The sequence below is a fragment of the Fusarium fujikuroi genome, chromosome FFUJ_chr05 (assembly GCF_900079805.1).
Source record: "Fusarium fujikuroi IMI 58289 draft genome, chromosome FFUJ_chr05".
Classification (NCBI taxonomy): Eukaryota; Fungi; Ascomycota; class Sordariomycetes; order Hypocreales; family Nectriaceae; genus Fusarium; species Fusarium fujikuroi.
Window position 1 is genome coordinate 376,949 of NC_036626.1, and position 26,742 is coordinate 403,690.

A 26,742-nucleotide genomic window follows, 5' to 3' on the forward strand; every position below is an offset into this window, starting at 1 on the left:
TCTTCAATTCCAAAGTCTCTCATTCAGTCAATAATTTCATAACCTGACCTATCGTGTCCGTATGGCGTCTCATGATATTTTTGCATCCGCCTATCACAGCTTCCTCAGCACCCTCAGCGATACTGACCGGGCACGCTACGATGACAAATGTACCCCACAAAGCCTACTGGATGGCTTACAAAAGATAACTAGCCTAGCAAAGGGGACACGGAATAGGCGTTCTCAGAAGCCTTTTGCCATTGTTCGGGATTTCAATGAGAGAATGCGTCCGTTTTTTGCGATTGTCGAGGGCCCCGTCACGCAAAGCTCTGTCTATGCAGGCGCGGCATTAGGCGCTTTGAGACTCGTTCTTGAGGTCAGATCATATGACGACACTAGTTCCAAGAGACACGAGACTAATTACAGGGACATAGTTGGCTAGTTGCTTTCCGACGTTGCTTACGAAACTTCTAGAGTGCATCAAAGATATCACGGAGTCATTTCCAAGATATGAAGCCCTAGAAGACATTTGCCGCGGCAAACCGACTCCTAGATTATTGCTACATCTTGGGCGGGTATACCGCGATCTTTTTGACTTCTTCAATAGTGCAGCTTCGCTGTTCACAGCTAGCAGTGGCAGTGAGTAGCATGCTCGGGCCTGCCTTCAGATCTAACCTTCGTGCAGAGGTCAGACGGCCAATCGAGTTAATTGCTAGTGTGATATGGCGGCCATTCGACGAGAGGTTTGGTGTTATCTTATCCAGCATGTCTAGGCACCAGCAGCAGCTAAATGATGAAGTCAATATCTACCAGCTCGAACTAACAAGAGAGGCCGCCACAGCTTCAGAGGAGATATACAAAGACACACAAGCCACTCATGCCTGTGTTTCGGACCTTCAAGAGCACGTGCGACTCCAAACTAGAGGTATGTGCTCAGACACGGTCATCCGGTGTCTTGCTGATCCGTCCACTCAGAGCAAGCGATCGCTAGAATTCAGTCTTGGTTGAATGCACCAAACTTCGCCAGCACATACTGGAATACTCTCGATGAATGCCAAGAAGATACCGCGCAATGGATATTTGAAATGGACAAGTTCCAAGAATGGTCTGAGAGTCTCTCGATATCGTCGACAGGCAGTTCCGCACCTGAAAGCAGACTTTTGTGGATTTATGGTAAGATATCATGAAGTTGGTATTAATCCAAGACTAACCGTAGAAGGCAATCCTGGAGGCGGCAAAAGTGTTCTCACAGCATCTATCGTCCACGAACTCTCCAGCTGTAACCAAAATCTGGTCTACTTCTTCTTCAAAGAGCAGTCCCCATTCCACACTGCCTCCGACCTCGCATTCCGCGCCATTTTAGCTCAAATACTACATAAGCATAAACACAACGACGACATGCTCGATAAGTTTATATTCGCTTCAAACCATGGCGACAAGTCATCCGGTCAATCAATCGCGACGCCAGCTGAGCTGAGAGACTTGCTGCACTTATGCTTGAGCTCTATCAGAAACCCCATTATGATTCTTGATGGCATCGATGAGTGTACGGAGCCGGACGGTTTCGTTAAGTATCTCAGCTCGTTGCTCGCTCTACCCAATCTACGCGCTTTATTCTCGAGCCGACCTACTGTTCAATCGCTGACCAAGTTGGTTCCACTACAGCACCGTTTGAGCTTTGGCCAAGTTGGCGTAGAACATGACCTTGAAACATATTGTCACTATCACCTGACTGATCTTTTCGACGATGGTCTTCTTTTGGAAACTTCTGATATTCAATATCTCACACGAAGGCTGGTGCTGGGAGCGGATAGGATGTTTTTGTGGGCGAAGCTCATGTTCTCGTTCCTGAGGTCTCCTGCCTTGAACAGACGACTAAGAGAGAATATGATACACTCCATCACGCTTCCTGAAGGTCTCGGGTCTATGTATATGAGAATCTTCCGACAGATATCTCTCCTGGACTCGGCGCAGCAACAAATGGCCAAAAGGGTAATTCAATGGACGCTCCTTTGTCATCAAGAATGTTTCCTGTCCTCTCAGGCCTGGCATCACTTACTGGGTGCTGAAGAACCAGATGATAAAGAAACTGCATTCGCACATCTCTCAGAACTCATCAGTCTCGTAACATGTGGCTTGGTGATCTGTCGTGGCTCACAGCTCCGTCTAGGTATTCTCGATTCATCTAGCTCCGGGAGATCTCACTGAGCGAATTGCGTCTTTGTCCATCTTTCCGTCAGGGAATATCTTTTGGAATGGACGCCAGAAGATCAGACTATAGCGAAGCTTTCTCCTTCTCCAATTATCTCGCATATGGATATAGCAAAATTGTGCTTGGATCACTTGCTTGACTCGGCTCCCACTTCGATACCTTTGAGTATGGATAGGGAGCTGATCGATCTATACTCTTACTGCTCCGTCCGCTGGCTCTATCATCTCGGCAAAGCCGTCTCTCCCAGGACATCTTGGCGTAACATGTACTATCAAGAAATGTGTTCAACCGTCGTCAAAGGGATTGTTGACCTGCTAAGGCGCCTCCTTGAGAACCCACTGGCAGTTGCTCACTGGATTGACTGCTTCTATACAAGCCCGTCTGTATTTCCATTTTGGTCCTCGACAGGAGCGCATCGTCTTCGGTTTGACGATGACATCAATGTCCCAACGGCAATGATATTGAAGGAATTCTCACAAGCAGTAGAGTGGCTAGGCTGGGTGCAGAAGCTCCAGGTACCAGACATTGAAGCCAAAGTCTTTCTCTATCTATCTGACAATCTAGCTCGGCTAAGGGAAGACTTGACTGATGTATGCAAGAAATGGGATTCGAAGCTAAGCGAAACACCAGCAGTTATATGGAGTGATGTTCTTGCATTTACATCAAGCAAGTATCTCCCGGCAGCCCAGTCTACATACCAAGTCCCAATTGACTCAGGAACGCCAAGCCTCCCTACCGGGGCGTGTAAACGCCTTTGCCATATCTCGGCGACCTCTTCTGATGGGTCTGTGCTTGGTATTCTTAGCATCTGGCCATCACGCAAGTTTGAAAAGTTCTGGGAAACGATCCAACCGAGCACTGCGTATATGGAAGTCGAGAATTACTGTGACAATTGGCATGCGGTTTATGAACTCAGCCGCGTTGGCGAGCCTGTGGAGAAACTTGGCACCATCTCTATCCCGTTGAAGGCAACTGAAGTGGCGTTGCAGATGAGACAGGCATTCCGACAAGAACATCTCTCGACGTGGAAGGCCTCTTTCCCGTTCTCTATTAGCTTCAACGGCTATTCTATATGTGTTCTACGAACTATTTACCGTGTCACCATTGATCCAGTGTTATCAAGGCTGCGAATCCGATCTTGCCGAATGCCCCTGGAGGAGATTACAAGGATCCAGCATTTCTGGGACGATAGGCTCAAGAGACATGATCCCAGTTATTCACTCAGTATCGGGTTGCCTCCAACATTGCAACTGCTGCAACGAAAGCTTTACACGTATCGAGCTATATTCGACGCACACAGTCGCTACGTTTTCTTCCAAGATGCAAAAAAGTTCGAAGCTCCGTTACTAGCTGTCTTTGAGGTGAACGACACGCCGAGTGGGGAGCTTCAAGTTCGAGTTGTCGCCGTTGCACCTGATGAGATTATGGGTCCCTGGCTTGGCTGTACTGGAATACCTTTAGCGACGGCAAGGTTCCATCCCAAGTCAAGTCTCGTCGTGTCTGCTGTAAGGGGTCGTGTTATGGCATGGGACTTTTCAATAAGTAAAGTCCCTACTGCAAATCTAGTTGATGAAAGCTGACCAGTCGCAGACACTATGAGTCACCTCTCAACAGACGGAGCCGAGGTTAAAAGCCTTTCCATATCGACGTGTGCCAATTACGTAGTCGTTATGCGAGAGAACTCTGATAGTCATGAGGTCTACGACTTGACAAAGCGTAACTTGAATCTCACCAGCACAGCTGAAAATAGCCCGGGGCCATCCGGATCACTTATGCCCCCTCATAAGCAGCAAAAGACTCATAGCTCACACGAAGGTCATATGGAAAGGTTGGATTCAAGAATGGAGGTTAGACATGCAAACCTCAGCGGGTCTACCTTTGCACTTGCTGGTGGAAATGGCAACTCTACCATCATTAACGCTGGGCCTCAAAATATCGGGTCTCAGTTGAGAATTGATGCCGGAAAGATCAAGTTGACCGCTCCCCCATGCATGACAGATACAGCCGCCAAGACCCTAGAACTGCTGTCGATCCCGAGCACGATCTCGACTCAGGACAGTCGCATAACGCTATATCTACCGAATCAAGACGACAACCACCTCTCGCTTCTAGTGGATAAAGGGATAGAAGATGGGTATAATATGATGGACAAAGTAGGGCAAAGTCTGCCCGTCTTGGTCAGGAAGGATAAGCGGCTGGTCCGTGAAGCTATCAAAAGTGCTACTGGGCAGAAGGACGAAAGGATTAGACTAGTGGAAGGGGCGAAGAGATTGTTCTCAGAGATAGACCAATGATGAGCTTGGGTAATTGTGTGGGCAGTTGATATTGTGCCTGCGGTATGTTCTAAGAGTATTACTTTACTTTAACAGACCCAGTAGCTGATACTCGCATACTCGGCACTGGTGTGTAAGAGAAGAGGGCACTGTACAACAGCAATATTATACGTTGGACTATGGCCACGGAATGGTATTAGCTGTTTTGACTGCTAACGTGGCAATGTACGTAAACCTTTTTATCAAGGACATTGGCCAGTTCCGGGATGCATAGCTCGGTCAGGAGAAAGGGGCCAGCATCATAGACTCCTAGTACAGAAAAGGGGATGGAGCGAAAGTTGCTAAAGATAGAAGAGATTGGGGGTCACGATGGCTATAATTATATTTGTCAGGTTTGGGTGGACGGAAACTATCATTCAAGTGAAGGATACAGTTGCTAGCTCATAATCACTGTATCAAGTTCTCTTCTCATATTCACGTGATGTTATATTAATACATTGAGATAATCAAAAGTTGATTTCAACTGGCTAAGCCGCTATAGATTCGAGTGCTGCCTTTAAGGTTGAACTTCGGGCTGCTAACACAGGTGATGTGGACACGATACTGGTCTGGGCAACTGCCAATCCTGCTCGCCTGTTTCAAATGTCAAGTCCCTCCTCTCCAACCTGTCTTCCACCTATTCGCTCTTCAGATTACCAGCGGATAGCTAGTGAATAGAAAGGGAGTGGCAGTGTCATCCTCAGCCGACGTTTCGAACTCCATCACGGCCTTCTTGTTGTACTCCTTGTACTTGACCTCTCCCTTACGGTCTAGCCAGACCTGCACCACCTTGAAAGCAACGATGAAATCTTCTGATGCACGGAAGCTGGATTACACGACGCTTTCTCTGTTACTGACTCTCGATGAGTAGGACGCACCAGGGGCAATCTTTAAACCCGTGGCCATGTACACTGGTCGCTTGGATCTGCTTGACGGCTTGTAAGACTCGTCATCAAGGTTGTCGATTGTATCTCTGACGTAGGACTCGATTGGGATGAAGGCGAGGGTATCAAGATGCTTGCACGAGGTCACCCTGTGGTCGCCCTCGGGACGTCGGTCGGGTGCACGTGGACCCCGGCCAATCAGTCCCAAGGCTCTCTCCGTCAAGGGATGGCGATCCGCGTGAAGGCCATAGATGTCGATATCGACAGAGTCTTGAGTTTCCACAGGAAGAAGCTGCGCAGCTGGGATCGGCTGGAATTCCTCCAGGTTGAATGGATCGAAATTATCAAGCCTGCCAAGGATGGTGCCGAGTTTGACGACGCCTCGTGGGGGTGCTGGGGCGTTAAAGTGCGGGGCGAGAAAGTACTCCTTGACCATGATTGCGAATGAAGTTTTGGTTCGAGGTATAGAAGAGTGGTGAAAGAATTGGGTGTGAGATGGTGTGCTGATGAGGTTGTGGGATTGTGAGGTTGTGAGGTTGTGAGGTTAGATAGGCTTTAGCCAGAACACAGAAAGGTAAAGAACATAAATGAGAGAGAGGAAAAGAGAGATAGATGGGACGTGAACAAACGGAAGTCCTCTTGTTGAACAAGGTCACTTGTTAGTGGAACAACGGTACATTCACAGTGATTCACTGCACAGTGCTGTGTTGGTTCTGTACGACTTGAGCTTGTTGTGCGCGGACACTGGCAGGTCAAAGCATTCATGATTGAATGGAGTCAGCTCTGTTGATCATGGAGTTGTTCTCTATTTACACAGCCGAAAGGCTTTTTAGGGCTGCTGTGGTCAGTGCTCTGCGTTGAGGCTGCGCTTCCCTTCACTGCTGATTAGTGGGAGGAGATGATAGTGGAACAAAGGTGCTTGTTGGCCTTGAGGTGCGCTGATCCACCCAACTGAAGACTGTTCGAAGGTGTTTAGGTCCCATCAAGTATCGCAAATACAAATTTGTTTTGGGCCTGGTTGTTGGATTGTCAGGCAAAATGTGTTTGTATTACAGCGTCAAAGAATAGTCTTGCACGCTGAGTGAAAAGGAAGTCTTGCAGATTTCATCCTAAATTAAAGTTATATTTGTTTTGAGCTACAAATTATCTTGGTCCTTCTAGAGCTTGCTGTTAACAAATGCCAAAGCTTCTTTTCCGTAAATGCTGACGTATTGCTGGTGGTGGTTGGAGTCGTTTCCATTGCAGCAGAAGGGATCTTGAGAGTCACAGTAGATCTGGACCTTGTCTGCATTGGGGCAGGTGAAGCCCGCAGGTCTGGCATCAAACTATATCTTCTTAGCAGTGTTACATAAGAAGCGATGATATGACTTACGCCACCGGCGGTGCAGGTGCCGACTCCGTAAGATAGACCGCTCACGTATCGAGGGTCGCCGAGCATTATGACAGCCTTAACCTGTTGGACTGCACTGGCGGACAGAGGGACGGATGAGTCAGAGATGCCAGCTCCAGAGTCAGGACCACCACAGATGTTGTTATCCATAATTTGGCCGCCCTATCATTCTCGTTAGTAACGCAATGTTGGGGGATAGAGTGGAAAGCCCTTACCTGAGAGTACCCAACCAGGACAATCTTTGTCTGAGGGCAGCGTTGATTGAGACCGTTCACAGCAGTAGTAACAGCCTGAGTTCCCTGCTTCGCAGAGTCACCGTACTGAACGCCGCCACATGAAGCCTGGCCACCGCAAGCAGGGTAGTCGATAGCTTCTGAAGTCGCGCCAGGGTGATCAGCCTTGATCATATCGACTAGTTGACCAGCTGAGCCAAAGCCTGGTGCGACTGAAGTTTCACGGGCACCAAAAATGTGAATGTCAGGACATGACTGAGCCTTGACCGCCAAAATATTGGCTAAGATAAGAAGAGTGGAGTCGAGAGAAGCGCGCATTTTGATGATTTGTATCTACTAAGGGATAGTTATGTTGCCAGATGAAATCGAGGCCGTTCGTCTGCTATTTAAACACGGAAATAAACAAGGATCTCAAAACGCATGAATATTTCAAGAGCTAATCGACTGACAATGCAAACGATTCCCCGCTGTTGTTTCAACCTGATTGACAGGTTTCATCAGACAGGGATGAGGTATTGGTGGGTAATTAAGATTGAATGGGTCTAAATCTGTCTGAAACATCTTTTGTAGCAGTTTGCATGACATTCTACAACAGCCGAATCTTGGGTCGAATAATGTCCGTTTTAACGTTACAGTTTCAGGAACCGATCGAGCCGACGGCCCGATGAACAGACTTCTTGCAAAACCTCTGAGCGTTACCCTTGGCCCATACTATCGCGAAGGATCTGCATGACCTCTTTTCTATCGTTCTTCTCAGCTCGAGATAGAGGTGTCTCGCCATCTTTATCCTTGTCTTCTGGCCGAGCGTTATACTCAAGTAAAAGACGAACAGCTGCCTGGTTGCCTAAGTCGGCAGCATGAGATAGCGGAGTTCTCCAACTCTCTGTGGGCTTTCTCGTTCGCGACCTCCAGACCGTCTAAGCGTGGTTCTGTTAGCCTACGATTATCTTCTTGACAAAGTAGGTATTCATTACCTTAAACACAATGGCCCAACCCCCTAATCCTAATCTATCCAAAGTACTTACTACCGTGATAAGCTATAGATATAAGCGTCAATATCAATGTCGGCATTCAGTCATAGCCACGGATCATTACTTACCCTAGCAACGCCCGGATATACTACTGCTTCGACACACGCCCATTTTCCAATCTAAGCGTAGTTGTATTAGCATGCGATTCTCTTCATGACAGCCTAGGTATTCATCACCCCAAGCCAAACGATGGTAGCCCCAACTAATCCAAGCAACGCAGTTAGATTCACGAGCTATTGACACGAACGTTAGTATCAAAATACACATTCAAGAGTTATAACCGAGCATAACTTACCACATTAATGCTCGAATATAAGACCCTTCCACTATATGCCAGCCATTTTCCCGAATAAATTGACCTAGAACGGCACATGCCCTCTACTATGTAGTTATTGTCAACTCGGGAGCCTATTTTGAGCAGGAGCTCGATCGCTGCGATATTACCATTCTCTACAGCATAGGAAAGTGGCGTGTAACCATACATATCCAAAACATCTCTATCTCGCCAAGCGCCTGTTTCAAGAAATAGCTCTATAAGACCTATATCACCATGCTGCACAGCATAATGAAGCGGCGTCTGCCCATACAGATTTTTCTGGTGTTGTTTGGCGCCATTGTCTAAAAGGCTTTTCACAACAGCCACGTGGCCAGATGATGCAGCAATAGCAAGCGGTGTGTCACCCCAATAGTCTTGCACTTCCAAGTCGACTTTGACGCCATCCTCATCTGCCCTCGTTAGAATGCCCTTCAAGGCTCCTATCCATCCATTCCGCGATATTATGTGAATTATTCTTGTCTGTATTGGGTTATATGTCATATATTGGACCCAATTCTCAAATTTCAGAGTTGTTCGACCCAAGCGGCCCAGAGACGCATCTGAGGGCCAACGGAATGACTCCTGAAGATTGTCCGGAATATGATTTGCATGAAATATCCACAAACGTTTCGCATATGACAGAAAGGGGAATTTTGAATCCCATTTTGGTTTTCTCCATTGATCTTCATTTGCTGTCAGGTGATCGTGTAGCATCTCCAGATATCGAACGCAGATCTGAGTCAACCGATAGTGTGCTGATATGGCTGTTTGTTCTGTATCAGTGCTTTTATGGAGAGATGGCAGTCCCTTATCGACGAAAAAGTCCTTCACAGACTGGTGAATGAATTGAACGATTCCCTCAGTGGGCTTGTACTCGACGAGTCCGCGCCCGAGCTTTGTAATTCTCCATTCCATGGCAGCGGCGTGTATCCGAAATTCCTCCTCATTTTCGAATTCTAGTAACGATTTAAACTCCTGGTGAGCTAGAGACACAGCTGAATATAACTCAAGCAGAGTTAAAGGCCTTGCAGCAAAGCAAATGCATTCGATAAGGTCGATGGAGTCCTGCTCAATTCTGTCGATGATTTCACTATAGAGTTTCTCCAAGGTTTGAGGGATCTGACGGACTTCAGACTCGATCTTTAGTATGCCTATCTGCTCTTGATAGAGGCTCATCACTCTGGTCACAACAAGACTCGCCCATAGAAATACGCCTTCGGCGTGCTTCGAGATGTAGTCAGCAATCTTCGACCCTGTCTGTTCCTGGAATGAACTCAGTTTATTCTCAACGAAGAGGGATATGTCTTTCGCGTTCTCTGTGTCAATACATATCCTGAGTGTACAATTGAGGTTGAGAATAGGATAGTGACGACATGTGAAGCAGATACGAAAATATTTTAGACGGTCCGATAAGGGTCTGTGTAGCAGAGAATTGAACTCGTCAGCCAATTCCTCTGCGCTCTTTTGGCCGCATTCGTCTAGAGCATCAACGAATAATATTATGGGGTGAATTTCCAAAGTCCTCCAAAATGCAATCTGGGTGTAGTGACGGAGCTCAGATGTTTTCCACTCCCAAGGCTCGTCCGATGTGGCTAGTGGAGTATATCTTTGCTTGATTGTTATTTCCATGGCCTCTAGTGCCTCAGGAATCTTGCTTTGCAACTGGCAGAGGAGCGAGCGATAGAGGCCATCTGGCGTTTTTTGGAGTTCGGTACCACGGCCATTGAAAAAGAAGGACAGGACCAGAGGCATCTCTTTCCGGCTTTTCGATGCTATGGTATTGTCAAGGACGTATCGCAACAACGTCGACTTCCCAGACCCAGGCTTCCCTTTAATCCACAATAGAGATCGATCGCAGGATTCCCATGTCTTGTAAACTTTGTGTTGGAAAATCCAACGGCAGGTACCGGCGGCTTCAATCTTGATCTCTATCGGCCGAGTATTCATTTCTTTGAAGGAAAGCGATCTGATGAGGTGCTCCGAGAGACTCAGCTTTCTAGGTGGTCGGGAGTGTACTACATGTTGAAGGATCAGTGACATGAAAAAGAGGTATATTTATAATCGCTAAGTCATACCATGCTGTGTAACGGGGGCAAAGTAAGCAGTGCCGGAACCGCTGTTTTCGTTATGATTGCCGGCGTACTTATTCCCAGCGACATTATCTCCAGATCCGTAATGTGTCTGGCTGATAGCTTCCTCCTCTGGTAGTGAGAACTCCATGCTAGACATAACCCGAATGGCCTCGGAGAGCTTCGCAACCTGAGCCTCAGTGGCTGCTTGGGCCGCATGGTTTTGTACCAAGAGTTTCACATCCTCCATCATCCCTTTAGACAAGACCTCTACACGGTTTCCCTTGCCCAGAGACCGCACCATCAAGGCATAACGCTTAAAACTAGATGAATCTTCAGAGGGCTCAACAGCCTTAAATAATTTCTCCAGCTTCTCGGCCTTTTCCCTACAATGTTTCAAAACCGCCTTTATGGCCTCGTCCGCTCCTTGATCTGCTGAAGTGCTTAGGTGCTTTTCGACAGCTTGGAGGATGTCTCGAACGATGGGTAACTTGTCGGCCACTTCACGAAATGCTGGTGGTAGGTCCTTGGCGTTTTTGAGGGCATCGGAAAGCTTGCCGATGGTCTCAAGAATTGTGAGAATCCCAGAGACTAGACCGACTACCTCGATGCCTGACATTTGGCGATCAAGTAGGGCAGCGAGTAACAATCAATGTATGTGAAAAATATCGGAAGCGAGAAGTGCGAATTCGCTATTAATTTACCAGCATCGAAAAGGCTGGCAAAGGAAGAAAGTTGAAGAGGGTGATGGTCGAGAAAAAAGAAGGAAAACTAAGCCACTTTTAGGTTAATCCATTCATCAAAAGGCCATAATGAGAGCCCATTGCGAAATTCAAATTAAGCACGATATCACACCGCTCAATAAAATTGCCAGCCATGAATGTGCGTCTCTGAAGACTTTTTCACCTCCAGGACCTGTGTCATCCTGATAGGATAAACGATTGTGACTTGCAGCAAGTGCTTTTTTCCAGCCAGTAAAAGTTTTCTGTCGTTGCGATTTTCAACCCCCAGGTCTTCAAGGCTGTCAGCCTGCTTGGCAGGGCGCTTTCATCGACCAACTCTTGACCGCCAATTTGCGCACAATAAGCCTATCAGGAAGGCGGTTATTAGATGGGTAATGATGTGGCACGCAAAAGACTAAAGTCCGTTGCGTGCAAACCAGGGGAGCCTAAATACTGCGACAGATGAGAGTGTGATGTGAGACACATGATCTAAAAATAGAATGAGTATATATCACGACGCTAATCGGTACAGCAAGTGTGTGCCAATAGCATACCTACTAGGCCTCGCTACGTAAAACTTCCCGTAAGTCCCAAAACTCATCGGATCTCATCTCCCGACTCTATCATTTCCACAAGTTATCCAGTCTCCGGTCGTCTTAGTCTGCTCACTCGTCAACACACGGCGATCGACAATATTTTCACTGCATCTACAGCGTCCTTTGCCATTTGGACAGACTGTGTCTTAGCTGGGAACACTAAAACATTATCTATTGGCTCAACCTTTCAATGTGAAATATGTATAGTTTTCTTCTTTTCATTGGCGACCCGATATGCTCTTTATACAACGTAAGCATCAGCGCTGGATGTTTGATAGATGTGCTCTGTAGGTGCAGATCTGCTCCCGCATCTGGAAGATTCATGGCTTCAAGTTTACCCTCGCTAACGACATGTCGAGCCAATCTTGTCATATTATGGAGCAAATATCCTAGATCCTGTGGAAACTACATTGGATCGTCCAGACCTCTCAAGAATAGCATCAACCGCCTCCAAAAACTCATGGTCTCGGCCCGGTGCAGCGACAATGTTGGCTACCACTGGCAGATACTCAATCTTGTTGCTGATCTTTGAATAATACCGCGTCTCTCCAATTGGTACAACGACATCGGGGCTTCCAAGAATCGGTGGCAAAAACAGTTGATCACATGCTGACTGAGTCTCGGGTGATTCAGCCTTCTCGTCACGATAGACAGGTTTAACTTCAGCGACAGGAAGAATGACAAACGTCTCAAAGTTCTCGTTTCCAAAGAATTGATTGTGAAGCCACTTTCTGTAAACAAGCAAGCGGCGCGTAGCTTCTTCATGCTCGGCGTCAGAAACGGAGGCACCCACAGTCCACCTTCGTCGAACAAATGGAATTACATAGGGCTATTGGCCATCATGTCTCTCGGCGTATAATTGCCTGAAGCTTGCTGTTGAGTGGTAGAACTGATGATAAAAGGTTCTCCGAATAATGTCATAAAGATACTGCTCAACATCGTCAGAAGCCTCTGGCGGGTGTGCCTAATGACAAGAGCTTCTGATAGAGAGTGGGATGTTAGTAGCTGAAAGATGAGTCTCAAGATCTTGTATGAACGAGCCGATAATCTTCATTTGTTCTGGATTCTTTGTTGGAAGGTAATCTGATGGATAGATGAGACAATATGGCCGCTTCTTCACATCCAATGGAGTCGCAATCCAAGTCTTCGCAACGCGTCGTATGACATCGAGACTTCTCGCAAAAATGCAAGGCGTATCAAAAATTGCATATGTTTTTACCAGGCCTCTCAAGGATATAGAATCATGAGAAGGCCTGAATTGCCAAACACCATTCGCCAACGCTGGTCGACGACCACTTCCACTTGTATCGGTACCGATCGCGCAGTCAAGCCAGTCATAAGCCGCAACAGCAGCAGCACTTCCACTACTACTCCCCGCGGGAGATTGATACCCATATCCTCTGGGATTAAAGGCTGTTGAATAGTCAACGGCATCCATGGGCTCTTCTCGGGCTATCATCGAGCTAAGTTTCGTCAATCCCAGTATTTGTGCGCCGTCATTGATCAGTGCTTGGATCACGTCGGCCGTGAAAGTTGCAGGCTCGCTTAACTCATGGTAAGCTCTATTGCAAAGTGATGTTTTCATACCGCGAACGAAAAAGCAGTCCTTTACTGCAATACGTAGCTTTGGCAGGGTGTTGGTAGCGAGAGTTGGTGCTTGAGGCGGAACGGCAATGACGAGGCAGTTACTGGAGGTACTTGCAACCCCGAGCTGTTCAAACACCGACAATGGCGATCTTGTCGGCATCAGTGGCAGGCAAATGTTTCAATAAGCAAGTTACTCACAAATCCAACTTGGGTTTCAATCCCGAGAAAAATGCTCCCTTCTCGTCATCATACAAACGGCAAACAGGGTGAAGCTTGTTATCTGTGTAGAGGTAAGGCCCCGTAGGAAGATGAGCCTCGTCGCCTTCAACGATAACATCGAGCCACTTCATTCCGAGCTCCTTCAGGTATTCCCAAGAATCTTGAGGCACAGCCAGGCCACGATGCGGGGTAGTAATGATGACACCTGAAAGGAACAGGTTACGATCATACACATCACAGCCATCCAGCTTGTCCAAGTATGTTTCCAGCCACGCTTTGTTGAGAGCTATACCGTCATGGTTTGCGAAGACGGTCACGAGTTGAGATCTCAAGGGAGTGTTGGTTGGGGACTGGAACTAAGTCAATGGGTCAGATGTAAAGTTCACATCGCACAGGGTGGATGAACATACAGGAATGGCTTCTGTTGTGACATACCGCTTGCCTCCAGCCTCAAAAATAATAGTCGGGTTGAGAGATGCCATCGGAGGAGTTATATGATTGGCTTTCACCCTCTCAACATTTGAGAACAATGAAGCTTTCCAAGACATCGTAACAGCGAGGAGGTTGGTTTCGCTGAGTAATCGTGCGCCGCAGAACAAAGAACGACGAGATGGCTGAGGGGACGAAGCAGACAAAGCTTCAGCAAGCCAATGACTTCGTCGCGTAGTTAATTGTTACAACATTCTTACTACTAATTACAGACTACATCTTACGACGTCACTTTACCTCGAACAAAGAACGCCCAATTCTTATTCATACTGGCTCGGGATTTGCGGAGAAGCTTCATTTTAAGCTTCCCATCTATTACCTCATCCCAACCAATAAAATCTCAATAATCAGTCGAGGCATCCCTTTCATGCTCAACATCACCGAAGGATCTAAACAGAAAAGCTTGAGTTATTAATTACTTCCACCGCACCACTCGATAACCTGCAAACTGCCGACTAGGCAAGCTAAGAGCTGCTGTAAGACGGCACAGATGAAGCTAACTTTTAGCTTTAATCGAAGAGTGGCCAAGATCATCTTACTTCTTATGTGAAACTAGCCTTATGTCCCTTGATGTAACCTCATGGATATCGCCATGCCTTTTCGAGCTAGGAGTGCGAGAGGCGCGACTATGGAGACCATGATGGACAAGTTGATGTATGGCTCGCGATGGCCACCTGCAACTAGCAGCGGCGCAATCTTACCCGAATCCAGTTTGTAGTTCCGTTGGATAACTATAAAGGACCCCGACTTCCGCTGTTAAGACCCGCGCCCTCAATAAGCTACCTCGACTCATTCTCTCTATCCCGGTTAACATCGCAGTTTCTCATAATGAAGTTCACCACCACTCTCCTCCTCCTCATCCCCCTTGCCGCTGCTGGCCCCGCCATCAGCACTGCCGAGGGTCTTCCGGACCTCGCTACCTCCGGGGAAGACGGCTACAGCCTCTCCCACGGCGAGGCTCTCCAACTCGCTGCCAAAGTCTGCCCTGCCAAGTTTCCCCGAAAGTGCTCCATTGGCAACTTCTGCTGTCGCACTAAGAAGTGTTGCAAGAAGGAATGCTGCAAGAATACCGCCAGATATTGCAGCACCGGTCGATGTTATCGATGAATGCCAATTGGAATTGAAACGGCCGTTGGTAGGCGCCGTAGCTATGAGTGGGATGACTGGATATTGTACATAATTATGATGTTCTGGGTGGAGTTAACATCATAAACCGTTCTGATCTGCATCGGGCTGGGGGGGTGGTGTGACCAGCTTCAGGTCCGTCGTGTACTATCTAAAGATTTAGTTTTGATATCATGTCCACCAACATGCTCATGCCAAACAGTTCCTGGCTCCCGATTCCACGAGTAACGTAGAATACCGTCTGTGAAGCCATCCTCCAACTCCACCAAAAAGGTCCTCCTTGTCACTCGCTTCTTTCCTTCCATCAAACGTGATGACCTGAAGTTTGAGTACGGCCACCTGTCTCATTTCATCTAGCTCCGCGCGAATCTCAACGAGATTATCAACATCCATGGGCGAAGGCGGTGACTGGTGAGGATCGAAGCATCCTCTCAATGTGATACATGTTGGTGTTTTTGAGAGGACAACGAAATGGTTGGTGAAATATGTGCCTGTTGCGTGTCAGAAGAGGGGATAGCAAAATCAGGAATAGCATACCTGGCTCATAGGTAGATGCCAGAAGATCCTTCTTGTCCCACAAGTCGTTCTTGTTCGCCTCGTTCTTGAAAAATGTCATAATCCTTCTCTGAATACCATAACCTGCTCTCCGTCAACATCACGCCGGCAATACGAGTTTTTATGAGCCTTACCAAATCCTCCCCACGTTCCCGCCATGAACCTTTCAACCAACTTTGTTCCTCCCTTCTTTGCATCTTCCAGCATCACCTTATCCAGATTGTTGAACGGCACCTCTCTCACGCATGAGTCGGCGGAGCCCGGTTTATTCCAAGGATTGATCTTCTTCAGCAGCGGATGCTCATACAACGATCTGCCATTCTCCGGTCCAAAGGGCTCAAAGTAACATTTTCTTGTGACGAGGTGAAAGCTTGCTGCGCCAGTGATTGAGACTCCTGCAGCTACTCTAGCTGCAAGAATTAGCCGTTGGCGAAAAAGAGGCGATATCCGTGACATGATTGGTGTTTTTTTGCCAGGTTCACCAACAAATCTTATGCTGCTCAAAAAGGGAGACGCTTCCAATAAATACTGGCCCAATTTCGGACTCAATAGAATGCCGAGGTCCGGAAATACAAGACTTATACAGGTCTGAAACTCCACATATTCGCAACCGTTTCCATAATTATCGGTTGCTTGGACAAATTTGATGTTAGCAGCTCCAGTTCGTCAAGACTTGGCAGCATGTACTCAATCTGATTGGATCGTCAAATGTCCCCACTAGAGATTTCCCGCTGACAGTTGAAATTTCCCGCTTATCTAATCTTCATTATCATTGTGCCAACCCTAGACCTGGGGATTTTTGATGTAGCTGTTAAGCATCGACTACAGTCTGCAATATAAATGAAGGCCATTTTGTTACTAAAAACATTCATTACTACCTTAGATATTATTTCAAAACTAACGTAGATGTACGCTATTTGCATGCCCTATCCCTGTATATACTGTGGATTTGCAGATATCACAAAAAATAAAACGACTATTCGCGTTTTAACTTACCGGTCGGTGTTCAGTGAGGGAAGCCACACCCGTGCACGGGTCTATTTGACCTCGAATGATTCACTTACCAACATTTGTTGGAATTAATATTTCAAATTTCGGATATCATATCATAACGCCTGCATTTGTTATCTCTAGCTCTCCGTAAAGTGAATGCTTCCAGACTGAGCGCCATGCCGGATCTAGACAGGTGCCAGATCTTGATGTGGATCAAGGGGCATACACGGCGGTCCGCAAAGCCTTCATTCCATAAACAATAAAGTTCAGCCGGCATCCGGATATCTCAACCCTACAGCCTCCAGCTAATATCCGGCATGTCCGTCAGCCCAACGAGGCGTGTGCGTCAACCAGCTTCCCAGGACTCTTGCTCCGACTCTACTAATTCGCAATTTGTGAAACACGTCTTTCGATATGCTGACATTCGCTCTACAGCATAGATATGGACCCGCCTAAATTCAAGCCGCATAGTCATAGATATATCTAAATGCTTTATGTATCGACAAGATAAGATAATTACTATTGTAAGTGGTCACCGTACTGTGTTTCTGTGATGGCTTGCCTGACGGCAACATTTCCGCAGCCAAGACTCATCCTCACCACCAACAGACAAGCCAAACGCCAAATCAGGCCCTGCCAAGAACTCCCCGCCAATCTCCCCGTCAAAAGCGTAGCAACAATAAGCCTAATCTGTAAACCCTGGAATGCATAAGCATATCCCATGAAGATCCTCTACCCTAGCTCCTTTCGGTGTGATGAGAATCCTCATTGGCGGACAAAGACGGCCCATTGGTTTAGAGTACGAAGATCCCGTCTAATCCAGACCAATAGACATGGTATGCCCGAATTAGCGTCGACAAAGCAAAACCGCCTTAGTCCGTGCCCCTGAATTCTTAATGAGACAAGTGTACCCCGTCATTCCGCGGGTTTAAAGTTCTTGGGTGCTTTTCTTCTCGATGTTTCGCCTGCGTGGTAGACCACCATGAAGCTATTCGCGATATTACGTTTATTCATTCTTATTCTACCGTCTATATTCCGGCAAGTCGGCGCTAGCTCACCGACCACTGCTCAGAGACTAGAGGACGCGTCGCAATGTGCCGTGGGTATTCCCCGTCCATCTCGCGCTATGGATTGATTAATCAGTTGTAGATCAAATGTTTCTCGCAATTCGTTGATAAGCCGACATTCTCGACCGCCAACAAGGTGCGAATATGCGACGATCATAAACTCAGCAATACGGTAGCCAGCTGTATCCACACAGCATGCCCGATACGAGACTTATTCGGTAGGAACTTCTCAAGATCGGCTTTACAAGGATCAGGATACTCACATGGACGGTTGTGGGCAGATTTTCTCAAGCTTGAGCAGACAAACTGCGGCAGACCAGAGCTCGACAACGACCACAATATTAGGGGGATCAACTACACGATCCTTGGGATAGCGGTGTTTTCTATCGTCCTTCGAACTGTCACGAAATCATATCACTTTTCACGATGGGGTGCTGACGATTACCTCATCATCGCGGCTTCGGTAAGAATGCTCATCATGCGCCATATTGGTTTACTAACATTTTAGGTCTTTACTGGAGTTCAATGCATCATCATGGGCCTAAGTGAGTCCCCAATTATACGAATATCCAACCGTTGATTACTAACTCTGCACAGTGACATTTGCAGGGTTGGGCCGGAATATCTGGACACTGGACGACAGTACCATTACCACGTTTCACATCGTAAGTCCAAGCACTTGCCCGTCAGCCTCGACTAACAAATACAGTACCTCCTCGTCGTTCAATACGCCTACGTTCTAAGTCTCTGTCTCATCAAACTCTCAATACTGTACTTCTTTCTCCGAACATTCCCAGACCCAAAATTCAGATTGATCATCAAGTGCACCATCGCCTTCAACATCGTCACGACAATCATCGTCACCATATGCGGCGCACTGCAGCGACAGCCAATTAAATTGCTCTGGGATGGATGGAAAGAGTATCCGCCTCGCGGGATCACACTCAATATTCCGGCAATCATCTTCTTCCACGCTGGTGTCAACATTGCTCTCGATATCTGGATGTTTGCGTTACCGTTGACGCAGTTGTATTCTTTGGGGCTTCAGCCGAAGAAGAAGGCCGGCGTTATGGTAATTTTTGGTGTTGGTATTTTGTAAGCTTCCCATTCTGATTCTCTGCTGTAGCATTTTCTTAACATCCCTCCAGTCTCATTGCAGCCAGCTGTATCCGCATCCCTTATCTACTCGATTTCACAAGAACATTGAATACATCCTGTACGTATTCCCCATTCTCACCAATCTCACTCTCTAACGGCCAAACAACAGCCGACGCACAAGGCTTCGTCGTATGGTCCAATATCGAAAGTGGCGTAGGTATCTTGGTAGCTTGTATGCCTCACATGCAACCAATCTTCCGCGCTATCGCAGCACGAGGACGGTCATGGAACATTCTACCCAAAAGCTCGAGCAGTAGCACAGAGGGGATTTTTGTTCAAAGATCTCTGGCGACTATTAAGATGTCGCGGACTGATGGAACTACTTTACTTGAACCGGATGACTTGGTGCTGCATGATACAGGGGGTTTGTTGAGTGAACCTAGTTCGGCGAAGGTTGATAGTAAGTTTGGGAGTCTGAGCGAGACAGGGACATCCAGATAACGGCGTTTGGAAGATCACAATGTGTTCCTTTATTTGATTCGGCATTGGCATTGTTTTATGGGTCTGCATCGGAATAACCTAGGAGCATAAAGCGCTGCATAATAGCATCTACTTCATATCTATTTATATCATTCTATCGTTCCCTCTACAAGGATACCTTTCGCGGCTTGATGAACACCTTGTCAGGGTTTCTGGTCAAAGACGAAACCGGCTTAGGTCTCGCAACTTCATCTGGCAACGGTAACAACTCGAATGTCCAGATGACAAGAGTGAAGAAGATCTTCATTTCAAGATATGACATCCTCCTTCCAAAGCAACCTCTCGGACCTAGCCCAAAGGCTTGTATGGGAAACGCCTGAGAATCAAAGCTTACGTCCTCTTTTCCATCTGGACCAATAGCCGTCTTGAGCCATCTCTCAGGCTTGAAACTCGAGTAGTCATAGTCCTTCTCCAAAGGCTTTGGCTTGCGAGATTTTACCCACTCACTACTTCGTGACTCGTCGAAGTTGATTGGAGGGGATAATATGCTTGGGCCGTTTGATAAGAAGACAACTGTCGTGCCTTTTGGTACACGAGCGCCTAAGATCTGCGTATCGACCTGGACTTCTCGTAGAGTCATTCCAAAAGGATATGATAAACGAAGAATCTCTTCAACGACTGCATCTAGATAAGGAACGCGTGTTTGGATGATCTCACTGAGTGAAGGGACACGTCGCTCAAATTTGGCTTGAGGATAAGCTTGTTGAAGCGCGTTGCGAAGTTCGGACTGGGCTCTCTGCTCGGCGCTGAGATAGCTTAAGCCCCATCGCACAGCTGATGAGGTTGTTTCATGGCCGCCGATCAGGTATGTCATCATCTATGAAAGGGTCAGCATCATTCCTCGGATTGAGGGTTATATGAACTCACCTCACTAGTGATGACCTGAGAGTAGTAGTCAGGCTCTCTTCCCTCTTTCTTCGCCAGCCCCTCTTCTCGAACCGAGATCTCATCAAGCGCGCACTTCATAGCCTCTCCATTCGCTCTTCGCTTAATTCCATTAGCAATCTCTCGTTCCTGCAGTTGCTTCGTGAGGACAAAGGCGTTCTTCAGGGTTGTCGAAAAGCTTCGATACATCCAATGGAACAGTGGCGGTGAAGGCGTCTTGATGATCTTGGCAACACTCTCGGCGACAGTGGCCAGGGCGTTGAGCTCTTCGTTAAGAGGGAGTTTTTTGAAAGCGACTTCGCCGCCGATCTTTGTTGAGGAGGTGTTGTCTGGGGTGAGTTCTTGGATTTCTTTGACAAGTTGGGTATGTTGAGTATCGAGGCCAAAAGCGGCGCACACGATGATATCAAGGGCCGCGTTATGTACATCCTTTGAGGCCGAGAAGAATTGACCATTGGCTTGCTCAGTCTTCATACCCCAGAGCTCAACCAGTCGAGAAAATTTGTCGTAAATTTCGGGCGCCGATACCTTTACTCAAATCAGTCGCTTGATCATGAACCAATATTCTCATCTTACCTCCGATAAAAACGACGGCGTCATCAAATTCCTCACAAGCTCCTTATTCTTCCTAAACTGCGGATCCGAACTCGAAAGCGTGATATGCGCACCGGGCACCACACAATTAAAAACAGCAGTGCTCGATGTCCCTCTATCAAACTCCTTCACTCGATGCGTGCAAATCTCAGCGGCCTCATAATGGTCAGCGACGACAACCCACGGCTTTCCAAAAGGGCGGATAAAAGCCTGGAATAACGGTGATTGGTGTTTGATAGCCTGCGTCGCTAACCAGTCGGTCAAGCTCCCGAATGCCTTAACGTCTGGGAGATCGCCCAGGATACGATTGGTTGCGGAGACGTTATAGGGGATGTCCGCTAAGGGACGAGGTAGCATTGAGCGGTGGAGGGTGTAGGCGATGCCTGCTAATAAGAGACATCCTAATAAGACCCTCGTGGACGACGAGTCTAAAGCGTCAAGCAACGACATGTCTGCAATCTCTCACTCTAAAATGTTACGAAAATGAACAGACCCAGCTCGTCACAGTCAAAGCGGGCCAAGGGCATTTTTAAGAGAGTCAACACGGAGATAACAAACTGAGACAATTAATTCAACGTGTTTGCTAGCGACCCCTAAAGAGGTTAGATGGTTTCAACGATGGTAAGCCGCAATTGAAAGGTGCTCCAATTACAGGGCTAGCATTACGAGGTAGGTAGCACAGTTGGGGCCTCGCTAGAGCCCCTTTAAAATCTGATGTGAGAATGCCAAGGCAATTTATTGGTATGACAGGCTCAGCCCTGGGACTTCGGTGAAAAAGCTGAGTAGAGACGTACGTCTGAGCGCCGATTGACTGACTGTGAGTGAGACAGTGATTGCTTTGAAGAGGAGATGCTGAAAGGTGGCGTTCGTCAGACTGCAGGCCACGTAAGATTCTTGATGCAGTGCTGATCTGTTTTGGAAATTGATGCCCATCATTGTTAGTGCCTCTGTACTCCGTATCTGCTCAGACACTGCAGTAAACCGTTGGGATTTGAATGGTACAAGGGGATCAAGCAGTAATATGGCTAAGCAAGAGATGGCGTGCCACAATCGATAGTTCACCGCTGGGACCAGTGGCGTGGGATCTCCGGAATCGGCTCTCGGCACCTTGACACAAACTCAAACCACAAACACTGATATCCTCAATGCAGAGAAGATCAGACGAGTTTAGTAAATGCCGAAGTCGGCTTATGGGTCTCGGTGCAACGATAAGATGCCGGCGCGGAGGAGACCTCGCTAGAACACGATGGACGTTGGTTGGGTGCACCTAACAGGGATGCTCCACTGAGCCTATAGGGCAGGCGGGTGGTCCCATTTCCCTATGCTAAGCATAAATAGCGAAGCTACAAGCGCTATACACCCCGGGTATGTTCACCATGACCACTTACTGCCAACAAAGCAACGAGAGAGCTGGGCAGGTTGTGAAACAATGAAAATCTTGTATTTCTTGTACTTGAATACAGGCTACTTTATTGCATGTATATCACTCTCTTCTCATGTAAAACAATAAAAAACATAGAGAAGCATAAAGTATCACATAAGGCATAACAGCAACATGGCGCCCGATCCCGTTGAAGACCCCCGAGTTCGGAGGACTATAAATCCATATCCAATGAGTATGTTGGACAAGATAGTGACTAGGCCTTGTATAGTGGTAAGAAGGCCGTGAAAGCAATATGGCTTGAATTAAAAGAGGAACGTTGTATACCTGCAAATCTTGAGGGGGGGAAGATCCCCTTCTCATTCAAAAGACTGCCAATAAGCCAGAACAGATACTTCCTCAACGCCAGAGTGAGCAATACATCAGTTGCAAGTCTCTACGCTAAGATCGTCACTGAACTGGATGTCTTGTCGAAAGGGCATGCCATCACCAATTTCTCGGTCGCTATTGTGCCATTCCAAGACTGACACAGCCCAGGCACTTAAAGACGCCAACGGCGGAGTGCTGAGATTCACAATGTCCATCTGCTGTAGCCTATACCTGGAACGAGTAGGTGGGACTAGTGACTCAGATGGCTTCAGATAAGCCGTTATAGACACTCTCTTCGCTCATGCCTTGCCTAACCCTGGCGAAGAACGACGCGTGACCTTCTGTGGCTTTAAGATTGAATGGAGAGAATGATTCTGTCGTCTTCGAAAACTAAATTTTATTGGGACTTTCCAGTGTGTCGGCTGGATGTGCCTCACTGAGATGTCATAAGCTTTAACTATCAATTAATGCTTTTGGTTAGGTATGTTGGGGTTGAACTTGGTCATATTTTGAAGCAGAAGATGAAAGTGAAGACCCGGTGGTAACAGATGGAAAGAATGAAATTTGTGAGCGATATACCAATGCGTATAGACAGTGAGTCGCAAGAGGCACGTGATAGAGTTGAGCAGTCAATAATGACAACATACCGTGGCGGTACGCGACGAAAGTATATCGCAAGTCCGACCGACGTTGCTCGAGAACACTCGACCGCATGTCATATGAGTAATCCAAATGTAAATCTCCTTGATTTAACTTTTTATGGATACTATTACCTCAACATCAGATCATAACATGATGAGATGACCGCAGACGTGGACTCAGATGTTGTGCGATCTAGGTGGGACAACCATAGCTTCTTATTAGCAGTATGGTGTTACTAACCCCCACGTTAGAATTGAAGATTTATGTCCTACACTCGATCAGATCCAGGACAACACTCGATCAGCTTCAATCAGCATTGGCGTCCTTCATCACGGAGAAGTAATCTTCACTCGCAGCCGCGGGTTTCGCGACGTGGAGTCACAAGCGCCCGCTGATTCTGGGACGAATTACCTGCTATGTTCACTTACGAAAGCTTTCACCGCTGCCTGTTGCGGCATCCTTGTTGATGAAGGAAAGTTAGAGTGGACAAAGCTGTTAGAGAGTTATGTCCCTTTCCGCAGTGTTGTGGATCCTGTTATCGGTGAAAGAGCGACTGTTCAAGATGCGCTCTCGCATAATACTGGGCTAGCGCATATGGATCTTACATGGCTGGGGGTAGAATGTGACTGCATCCTTGACAAAAAAGACTTGCTCGAGGTTGTAAGCCATCTACCTCTGGTTCATGACCTACGAAGCGGGTTTCATTACAACAACTTCATGTACGCCGTGTCTGGCTTAGTCATTGAGCAACAGTCAGGTCGGCCGTGGTACGAGCTTCTTAAGGAGAGAATCTTAGAGCCCATCGCAATGCATCGAACTGTGACAAATCGAACAAAGCTACCGGATGGCAATGTCACAAAGCCTCACGTTGTCCTTGATGACTACTCGCTACACAGACAAAAGCCAGTTGACACAGCCGCGGATAATACTCTCATGGGACCGGCTGGAGGTGTCTGGTCTAACGTATCAGATATGATGAAATGGGCCAAAGCTCTCCTCGACGCGATGCACCACGAGCCTTCTGTACTCAAAGAGATACCGACCATTGTATCACACAAAACCAACATCACGATATCCTCTATCAGCGAGAATACATACGGCCTTGGGTTTGCTCGGGCCATGATTCTATCAACAGAGCTAGGAATGCTTTCTCTCAATGGCCCACAGCAAGAACACGTAATTGGTCGAAAGTCAAGGCCTAGACTTGTTCTGTATCATAATGGCGGTATGTCGAGATACTTAACGGCCTTCAACCTGTTTCCAGAGACAAATTCGGCCATAGTGGCACTGGGGAATTCTCATGGCTTGGGAGATGGACCGGATTGGTCTGCGCAAGCTATTGCGCAGGCTATGTTGACTTTCAGCCGCCGATCCACTTCGCTGAGGTGTCAAAGCAGAGAGCTAAGACAGAGTATGAGAGATATGCCCGCCTAGCAGCAGACTTTGATTATCTTCGGAATCAGGAGAGAAGCAAAGAAAAGCGGTGTAATGTTGATCTCGATGATTATGCGGGCAAGTATGTCAATTCAGAGTTGAAGATGATGCTAGATATCAGACATAACACAAGTAAAAGCTTGATCATGGCTGTCAACAATATCTCATCACAACACCATCTTTTGACTCACTTTTCTGGAGACAACCTAGGATTTCTGCCCTCTTCACGGGAAGAATTTGTCGTTCGGGAATTCATTGATTGGTTCAAATGGGATCAGTTCATTCTCAGCTTTCATCGTCATGAAGAGTTGGGGACGGTGAACGGAGTTAATTGGGGTTTGCAAGTTGGTGTTATGCCAGTGTACTTTGAGAGGATATCCTAGAGGAATAATGACTCCAAGCGCCGAAACATAACACAACGAAAATAAGCCAAATTCATGATAGAACATACAAGGTCGTAAAATAAAATAGCGCCTATAGATCTAGAATACTAATAGGCAACACCGAAGCCGAGGTGACAGTATGATTTCCCAATTCAAATGCCGTTGGACCTGCAGGGGATTGAGGGGGGGATATTCCAGTATAGAGCATGGCGTACTGGCAATTCCTTTGAAAGGCCCCGACCGGCACCGAGAAATCTGTATCTGCAGGGTATCGCTGCGTGACGTAGTAAGGCGACTGGCCCTCATCGTACCAAAGTAAATGGTTCGTCGGAAGAAGATCATCGGCCGCGGGAGGAGATACAACTGCAGGCGGTATCTGGTGCGGCATATGGAGAAGAGAATAATCCGTTTGGACTAGCCGATCGAGCACAAAGAGACTCCAGTAAACGCAGCGCCTTTCTTCCTCCTCGTAAGGGATCAACGCTTCCCGCTCGTCCTCAAGGTATTTTCCAGGACCCACGTGTAGAATCAAAGCCATAGTATTGGCATCTCCGATACTCAGGTAAGCACGCCCCAGATCCTCGTGTGTATACTCGTAGAATGCGAGCAGAATAGAACACTGAATTAGCTCGATATTTGGGCTCTCAATGGCTCGCAGGACGCTCAAGATTTGCTTGGCAGACCGATAGACAGCCCTGTCAGCACTCTCTTCTCCTTCGGTACCCGAATCATCGCTTTGAGAAAAGAGTTGCATGCATACAACCAGAAGTGTAGTCGCAGGGTCTTGAAGCTCTTGGTTGGAAAACGAGTCAGAGCCGGTAATATTGGTGCGCAAGGCGAAGAGCTCTGGATGGACTATAGTAAGGTATGGGTTTATAGTCTCCAGGTAGTGTTGAACTGAATGACTCGGAATGGCGTTCCGTGAAGAAAGCAGGCTCAAAATCATAGAGCTGGAAATATCGAGGAACGGCTTGAGCGTCCCCGGTATGTGAGGTGGAGATTTTATGGCATGCTCCGGTCTTATGACAGTTGTGACTGAGGGAGTATAAACATAGTCATAACAGCATTTGTTGCTGAGCCTGATCAGTTAGATAAACCGAGACCATTGAAGTTGGGCAGACTTCTACATACCGCTTACAGCGCGAACAACCAGGCAACGATTTATCGCATTTCTTCTTGGTACGCGTGCACTTTTCACAGGCTCTATCAGCCTTTTTCAAGCCTTCTGTAATTTCAGGGCTTGGTGAGAGTGATGTGAAGCGAGGTTTGATAGATCTGCATGAGGGACTCATGGTGGCGTGTGTATGCTGTGTATGAGGGGTATGACTCCAGATGTGAGGCCTGATGAGTGTAGTCAATAAGAGGTTCTCTTGGAAATATAGTGTGAGATGTAGATCTTGAGGCAAATACCATAAAGGGAGAAGCAAGGTCTTGGTATGAACATGAAAGGGGAGAGTGCTATTTAACATTTTATGTAAGACAGCTTCCTATTTAACCCTTGAGTTTCAGGCTGCAGTCTAATTAACCGCTAGTTGGGGGCAGTCCTAATACGAAAAGAGAAAAGAAAAAAGGCTGAAGGTGTTTATTTTAAGACAGGAGGTTACACAATAAATCCCCCAGTTAATACCGTCATGACT

General features: G+C 47.2%; 11 protein-coding genes; 4 read left to right on the forward strand and 7 right to left on the reverse strand.

Moving 5' to 3' along the window:
- Nucleotides 1-61: 61 nt before the first annotated feature.
- Nucleotides 62-2,187, forward strand: FFUJ_06852 (uncharacterized protein; the record flags this gene model as incomplete). XM_023577039.1 has 5 exons in its annotated part: nt 62-355; nt 414-618; nt 665-904; nt 955-1,152; nt 1,199-2,187. The coding sequence occupies 5 exons, from the start codon at nt 62-64 to the stop codon at nt 2,185-2,187; spliced, it is 1,926 nt and encodes a 641-aa protein (XP_023430169.1).
- A 171-nt stretch (nt 2,188-2,358) lies between these two features.
- On the forward strand, nt 2,359-4,485 carry FFUJ_06853 (uncharacterized protein; the record flags this gene model as incomplete). XM_023577041.1 has 2 exons in its annotated part: nt 2,359-3,733; nt 3,782-4,485. 2 exons carry the CDS (start codon nt 2,359-2,361, stop codon nt 4,483-4,485), a joined length of 2,079 nt encoding a protein of 692 aa, XP_023430170.1.
- Nucleotides 4,486-5,151: 666 nt separating this feature from the next.
- Nucleotides 5,152-5,823, reverse strand: FFUJ_06854 (uncharacterized protein; the record flags this gene model as incomplete). XM_023577042.1 has 2 exons in its annotated part: nt 5,152-5,315; nt 5,382-5,823. 2 exons carry the CDS (start codon nt 5,821-5,823, stop codon nt 5,152-5,154), a joined length of 606 nt encoding a protein of 201 aa, XP_023430171.1.
- Nucleotides 5,824-6,544: 721 nt separating this feature from the next.
- On the reverse strand, nt 6,545-7,328 carry FFUJ_06855 (probable acetylxylan esterase precursor; the record flags this gene model as incomplete). XM_023577043.1 has 3 exons in its annotated part: nt 6,545-6,712; nt 6,760-6,939; nt 6,993-7,328. 3 exons carry the CDS (start codon nt 7,326-7,328, stop codon nt 6,545-6,547), a joined length of 684 nt encoding a protein of 227 aa, XP_023430172.1.
- A 377-nt stretch (nt 7,329-7,705) lies between these two features.
- On the reverse strand, nt 7,706-11,045 carry FFUJ_06856 (related to ankyrin 3; the record flags this gene model as incomplete). XM_023577044.1 has 5 exons in its annotated part: nt 7,706-7,927; nt 8,110-8,160; nt 8,218-8,274; nt 8,337-10,372; nt 10,433-11,045. 5 exons carry the CDS (start codon nt 11,043-11,045, stop codon nt 7,706-7,708), a joined length of 2,979 nt encoding a protein of 992 aa, XP_023430173.1.
- Nucleotides 11,046-12,117: 1,072 nt separating this feature from the next.
- FFUJ_06857 (uncharacterized protein) lies at nt 12,118-14,098 on the reverse strand (the record flags this gene model as incomplete). XM_023577045.1 has 5 exons in its annotated part: nt 12,118-12,475; nt 12,568-12,708; nt 12,782-13,480; nt 13,530-13,906; nt 13,961-14,098. 5 exons carry the CDS (start codon nt 14,096-14,098, stop codon nt 12,118-12,120), a joined length of 1,713 nt encoding a protein of 570 aa, XP_023430174.1.
- Nucleotides 14,099-14,846: 748 nt separating this feature from the next.
- On the reverse strand, nt 14,847-16,175 carry FFUJ_06858 (uncharacterized protein; the record flags this gene model as incomplete). XM_023577046.1 has 5 exons in its annotated part: nt 14,847-15,229; nt 15,291-15,311; nt 15,365-15,655; nt 15,702-15,803; nt 15,854-16,175. 5 exons carry the CDS (start codon nt 16,173-16,175, stop codon nt 14,847-14,849), a joined length of 1,119 nt encoding a protein of 372 aa, XP_023430175.1.
- A 1,519-nt stretch (nt 16,176-17,694) lies between these two features.
- Nucleotides 17,695-19,378, forward strand: FFUJ_06859 (related to integral membrane protein; the record flags this gene model as incomplete). XM_023577047.1 has 7 exons in its annotated part: nt 17,695-17,811; nt 17,862-18,242; nt 18,288-18,324; nt 18,377-18,444; nt 18,489-18,874; nt 18,928-18,995; nt 19,047-19,378. 7 exons carry the CDS (start codon nt 17,695-17,697, stop codon nt 19,376-19,378), a joined length of 1,389 nt encoding a protein of 462 aa, XP_023430176.1.
- A 145-nt stretch (nt 19,379-19,523) lies between these two features.
- Nucleotides 19,524-21,346, reverse strand: FFUJ_06860 (related to TRI13-cytochrome P450; the record flags this gene model as incomplete). XM_023577048.1 has 3 exons in its annotated part: nt 19,524-20,234; nt 20,285-20,830; nt 20,879-21,346. The coding sequence occupies 3 exons, from the start codon at nt 21,344-21,346 to the stop codon at nt 19,524-19,526; spliced, it is 1,725 nt and encodes a 574-aa protein (XP_023430177.1).
- Nucleotides 21,347-23,446: 2,100 nt separating this feature from the next.
- FFUJ_06861 (uncharacterized protein) lies at nt 23,447-25,105 on the forward strand (the record flags this gene model as incomplete). XM_023577049.1 has 4 exons in its annotated part: nt 23,447-23,484; nt 23,540-24,499; nt 24,553-24,804; nt 24,862-25,105. 4 exons carry the CDS (start codon nt 23,447-23,449, stop codon nt 25,103-25,105), a joined length of 1,494 nt encoding a protein of 497 aa, XP_023430178.1.
- A 91-nt stretch (nt 25,106-25,196) lies between these two features.
- On the reverse strand, nt 25,197-26,397 carry FFUJ_06862 (uncharacterized protein; the record flags this gene model as incomplete). XM_023577050.1 has 2 exons in its annotated part: nt 25,197-26,184; nt 26,237-26,397. The coding sequence occupies 2 exons, from the start codon at nt 26,395-26,397 to the stop codon at nt 25,197-25,199; spliced, it is 1,149 nt and encodes a 382-aa protein (XP_023430179.1).
- Nucleotides 26,398-26,742: the final 345 nt, after the last annotated feature.